This window comes from Hyperolius riggenbachi, chromosome 9 (genome assembly GCF_040937935.1).
Source record: "Hyperolius riggenbachi isolate aHypRig1 chromosome 9, aHypRig1.pri, whole genome shotgun sequence".
Lineage (NCBI taxonomy): Eukaryota > Metazoa > Chordata > Amphibia > Anura > Hyperoliidae > Hyperolius > Hyperolius riggenbachi.
The window spans coordinates 97,456,528-97,462,527 of record NC_090654.1 but is presented as its reverse complement, the minus strand read 5'-3'; the positions used below and the strand labels follow the sequence as shown (position 1 = coordinate 97,462,527).

The 6,000-nt window shown below is 42.9% G+C and overlaps 1 protein-coding gene across 2 annotated transcripts in view; it reads right to left on the bottom strand.

The window, feature by feature from the left end:
• Window positions 1–1,921: 1,921 nt before the first annotated feature.
• Window positions 1,922–6,000, bottom strand: part of ECM1 (extracellular matrix protein 1) — a 73,842-nt gene continuing 69,763 nt past the window's right edge. For both annotated transcript variants that reach the window (XM_068253239.1, XM_068253238.1), the window contains one exon: window positions 1,922–4,553. In XM_068253239.1, coding sequence (XP_068109340.1) covers window positions 4,392–4,553 — 162 coding nt within the window. In that variant the 3' untranslated portion in view covers window positions 1,922–4,391. The remainder of the gene's footprint in view (window positions 4,554–6,000) is intronic.

The window sequence follows — 6,000 nt, the reverse complement described above, 5'->3', positions numbered from 1 at the left end:
CAATAAATTGATTCATGTTTGTGGCAGTAATGTGACAAAATGTGGAAAACTTCAAGGGGGCCGAATACTTTTGCAAGCCACTGTAAATAAATCCCTGAGAATCCCCCATGAAGAGATGGGCTGGTCCAAAACCTGTCACTTCTGTCAGATTTCTACTACTTACTGTAAGTGACAGCAACATAGGAGAAAAGTAATTTATGGCTCATTTTACTCTGGAAAAAACGTACTTCTTATTTGTCTATGTTTGCACATATTTTACATTTTACAATTTTTCTTCATAGTGCCCCTTTAACTGTATGCGGTAATGCTTAGTGAATGGAAGCCAATGTAATGGCAATTGGGAATATAGGTTCTGCGCCTGGAGGTGTGTTTAGCTTCTAAGGACAAGTGAACTCTTATCACAAAACGATAAAGGACCAGGAGCTCTGTGATACAAAGTATTATAATGTCATCTAGTGGTGAAAGAGTATATTGCAGCATAAATATCTTTATTTCTCCCACATGTTGGATTATAGTGGCTCTGTACAATTAACAGCTGACACATTGCATTCCATCGGATCTGGAGGTGTGTTTAGCTTCTAAGGACAACAATGGTTAATTTGCATATTTCAGCAGTGATGCACTGGGAGAAATCTCAGAGCTCACTCCAACCTGAATTACTGCAAATACTTTCTGTTTTAAGAAAGCAAACTTTTGTTTTCCATAGCATTTTAGTAAGGGGGCTTTTAGGACCATTGTAGCCCCTTACACACTCCAACGAATTCTGGTTCACCATGAGCTTGCTGGATAGTCTGTTTCTCCCACACAGCACTTTTTTTTTTTTCTCTTTACATATTATTCATTTAACCACCTGTATATTCCATGGTGCTGTACAGGGTAAATATCCATTATACTTTGCTGTAAGCTGTGTCCTTTTGTTTTGTTTTTTGCGGTCTATCAAAATACAACATAAAAAAATATGTAACTAAACACCCCAATTGCGCTGCCATGGTGCAGATGTGGGAGCTACGGGAGTGTGATTAGGAGTCGCATGGCCAGCCAGATTAGCGGGGGTTGCTTCTGCCAGCCGGAGGGACTTGGATCAGTGTCATGGAAACAGGAGGACTCCAGGGGCTGCAAGAAGCCCCAAGCAAGTTAAAATTATTTTTTTATGTTTACTCAAGATTTCTTAAGTTCTCCTTATCACCACTGCTTGACACAGCGCTCCATCCTTTCGAAATTCCTCCATCACAGCGGAAGTATTGGCTGTGTCGGGAGGACGGAACGCAATGGCATGAGGTAACTATAAGTTACCTGTATTACGTAGTGGCATGATACAGGTAACAACGTATACCTCAGGTGAAACCAGCAAAAAAAAAAATAAAAAAATGATACTTACCTTGGTAGAGGGAAGCCTCTGGATAGTCCAAAGCCTTCCCATGTCCTCCTCACCCCCACCATTGCCGTGCATGAACCCTGTGCAGTAAGCCGGAGGCGCTTGTGCACACTACGGCCACATTCATCTCGGGTTTACTTTAACCCTCTTTATCTCCACGCAAACACATGGGCCATATCTTTCATCCAATACATTTAATCAAGTCAACTGATTTTAGATTGAGATCGATCTAATGATCAATTGGGCCGAGCATATTGGGGCATCAACTTTTAGCAGGTTCAATTGAATGGGCTTGAAAACTATGGAAAAAAAATCGATACTAAGAAAGGAGGGATTGATCCAAGAGAGAAAAAAAAAAATGACTGTACATCAGTACACCCACGTATTTCCAAAAAGAATGCACAACAACTGGAAAGGGTGTAAGGAGATGGGCCAAGTGCCAGTAACGACTTGCATTACCTTCTACAAAGCTGAAACCCTTTGTTTGCAAGTAGCCATGGGTCAACTTCTTCATCTCAAACCAAAAACAGAAAACAAAGCACACACTTTACGCTTCTTAAAATTTTTATTAATGTTTCCAATCATATTTTATTGGTTTCCACTGCATTTATATATACAAAAATATATTTTATCACTTCAAAGTCTTTGTTGGTTGCATTTACCTTATCAAGTGGTATTTAAACCAAAAGACACCAGTGGTTTGGTTATACAGACGTGACTGCAGAATATAGAGAAAAGATTTAGGCAATGTTCACAATGACCATTGTGTTGCATTCCCTGTGATAGTAAGAACACAATACAGTGGATCGACAAAGCAGCGCTGTATGTTACCTGCACATTGGGACGCATACAGTGAAGCATATAGTCAATGAAAAGAATGCTTCACTGGACCAGTTAGGGTGCGCATTTTGCGAAAACCCACCATGCCACAGTCCACTGTACCGCAATGCACCCGCCATGTTACTGAGCAGCCATTATATTGCTTCACTGTGAACATGGCCTTATTTTTTTCTATCAGTGTTGCCATTTGATTTTTTTTTTTCCCACTTAAAACTTACTTTAAGTCAAGGCACAGCACATCAAATGTTCCAACCTGCTTCTACAGTGACTGTGCAGGCACCTACTAATACCCCAACACGCCGCGCTTCCTCTGGGTGTAACCCAGGATCCACTAAACATGGGATGCCTAGGCATACAAATACCAGGGAGGATGCAAAGTCATGCCAAGCCTTATGACTGCCCAGTAAAACCAAAACCACAGTAATGGGCAAAATAGGGAGGCTTGGGAAGTGACCGCCATTTAAGTGCAGTACACCTATAGAGGTCTCTACTACACCTATATATGCAGCTTGGAACATCTGGAAAAAAATACTACAAATGTAGGCCAACTCTTAAAATGGTTCCTACACCCATCATAGCTAAATCAGCTTCAGATGGCCACCAGAAGGTTGGTTCATCTTAGACTTCTTACAAGTCTTCTCTCAAAGACACCAAAAGGAATTCTCACTTGAGCCCAGTGTTATTTAATGGTAGCCTCAATCTTGGCTCTGAATTTACTAACAAGGCAGACAGTGCATGGGAAGAAGCGAGACTCACCACCATGGCTTTGTGACAGATGTAGAAGAGGTCAGGGTAGGAATAAGAAATAGACAGAGAAGGTCACTGCAATGGTAATAATGTAGAGTTGATGCATATGTTATATTAATGTTATGCTCATTTTTGCAGCCTCATACGGAACTGATCAAATGCAGTAGATGATGGTTTTAAATTGTCCTATTCCCTGCTGCATAATCCAGAAAGGAGTATCTCTTTGACCATCTTTAGTGTCAGAGATAAGGAACCAATGGGTGATCTAGGCCAGCAGCTCCTAGTGTTAGAGCTATATGAAAAAGGATAGTGTACAGCAGTCGAGTATGTACATCATATGACGCTTCCAGCCCAATAACCTTTCAATAGATAGCTGAGATGGCTAAGATTAGATTGACCAATGTGTACACTTTGGATGTTGGGAAAATACAGGAGGATGACTTGATTAAACTGTTAGGTGAGCTGGCCTCCGGGCACTATGCCTAATAAAAGGAGAGCACCATAATGATGAAAAGTGAAAAAAGAAAATCATAAAAAAACAAAAAAAATCAAAACACAGCCTTAGACTACCTTAAACGCTTACAGTGATTCTTAGGAAAACGATCTCTTAACCTTAACCAAGGATAGTTAAAGCCTGAAAACGTCATACTTTTCTTCAGCATTCATATTAAAAGCTCCCAAATCTCTCACTACTGTGTTAGGAACTATTTTTGTTGAAATAATTGTGTCAAATGCTGCTGCTGGCCGGGGCCTAATTAACAGCACAATGCACCTGGAGAGGATGCCTTTCAATGGAAGGGCTACTGGACAGGATGCTTAGGTTGGATACTTGAGGTCTCTGAGTAGGATGACTGGGCAGTGGCAAAGGACCGCCATCTAGGATGCTTAGGTGAATACTTGAGGTCTCTGGTAGGATGACTGGGAAGTGGCAAAGGACCTCCATACAGGCTGATGATGCACAATCACAGGGCTTCTATATAGGACCCCTATAAGACTTGTGGTTCAGATGAATATGACTTAGAACAAGCTTTTATACTACAAGCACTATAGATTTTCTAGCTACTCCCAGCTTGCGAAAACCACAGCCCCTCACTATTAGCTATGCTTTTGTTAACTTGCCCCACTTAGAGTTGTGGCCACTGGCCAGGACGAGCAAATTGCCAATATACAACTACAACTGGAATTTCCACTCTTGTGTTACCTACGCAATGAAGCTACGCAGCAGCAGGCTACATACAGGCTTTTGTGAAAAGGTTACAATGAAAAACTGATCCCCCACACCCAAGGCAGAAATGTACTCTGGGTTAAATGAAGTTTGTGACGTATATTACAAGTGGTCTTCATTCATGGGACTGTGATGTGATTGACTCCTCCATATGGGTGTATCTGCCTGGGATTGCGTTAAGCTGTAAATGAGCTGCTGTGTGGCTTATTCCATCTTCATCCTCTGTGAAATGGCCATGGAGATGCTCTGCAGGTAGGAGTTAAAGCATTCCGCCCTCTCCTCTAGATCTTCCTTGATGCAGCAGTTGTGGGTGTCCTTCCAGGAGTCTTTCTTGGGGCCACACATGGTCTTCATGAATTTGTCTTTCTGTAACAAGAAACAGGAGGCACATTTAGTGTTACACTGAACACTACAGTCTACAGTGGAACCTTGGTTCACAATTAATTCCGGAAACCTGCTTGTAATCCAAAGCACTCTTATATCAAAGCGAATTTCCCCAAAATAATTAATGGAAACGTAGATGATTTGTTCCACAATTCAAAAATATTTATAGAAAAATATTTAATACAAAAGTACCTTACTAAAGTAAAAAAAGACTTTCACTATAACAGAATCACTGCTATCTGTTGGCTCGTCCCAACCTTTTTTTTTTTTGAGCGGCTTTAACAAGGAACTTCTCCAATGATATTTGCTTTTGCCTCCTTTTGAGGCTTTCATTGAAATGTGACATTGTACAGTCACTACACTCAGATTAAAGGAATGGTTCAGGGAGTGGGTAAAAAAAAATAAAAATCCATATCCACTTACCTGGGGCTTCCTCCAGCCCGTGGCAGGCAGGAGGTGCCCTCACCGCCGCTCCGCAGGCTCCCGATGGTCTCCGGTGGCCGGCTCTTCTGCGCTCCAACGACGGGCTCTTCTGCGTTCCACGTAGGCGCGCTGACGTCATCGGACGTCCTCCGGGCTGTACTGCGCAGGTGCAGAACTACTGCGCCTGCGCAGTACAGCCCGGAGGATGTCCGATGACGTCAGCGCGCCCGCGTGTGGCGCAGATTGGAGCGCAGAAGAGCCCGACCTGGCAGCCGGGCCTGGCCAGGTCGGGTCGGCCACCGGAGACAACCGGGAGCCTCTGGAGCGGCGGCGAGGGTGCCTCCTGCCTGCCACGGGCTGGAGGAAGCCCCAGGTAAGTGGATATGGATTTTTATTTTTTTTACCCACTCCCTGAACCTTCCCTTTAAGTCAAATCCTGCAGCGTCAAAAGGGAGAAGAACCATTGGCTCAGTTGTGAGGAGGTGATGCGTTTATATGTGTTGTGCTTGTACATCAAGATGTTGCTTGCTTATCAAGTCAAACATTTTTTGCTCGTCTTGTAAAGCGCTCTTAAATGAAGTTACTTTCAATCTTCTATTTCCGCTTCGGCCAGATTGGTCCTTCGCCATCCTCCTCCACCACCTGGATCCTCCATTATGGCTCCTGGTAATTTGGCCTGTCAGGGTATAGTGCACGTCCGAGAACATTCTGCACTGACTGGCCCTGTGCCGAATGGTCAAATCACTGGGACCCATAGCAAAGGATCCAGGCAGCAGAGGACAGCAAGGGGGACGACTATTGCTTTGTCTCAGGTACCCTTTAAAGGGTTAAAGTGACCCTTATTAAAGAGGAGCTGCCAGCCATACTATCTCAGAAAAAAAACACATATATAAGTAGATAAATACTTATTTAAGCTTATGTAAGCTCTACTTAACATATGTATCGCATTGTCCACGTTTTGATTTTAGTGATTTTTCTACAGAAAAAAAAAAAGAGAAAATCCTTA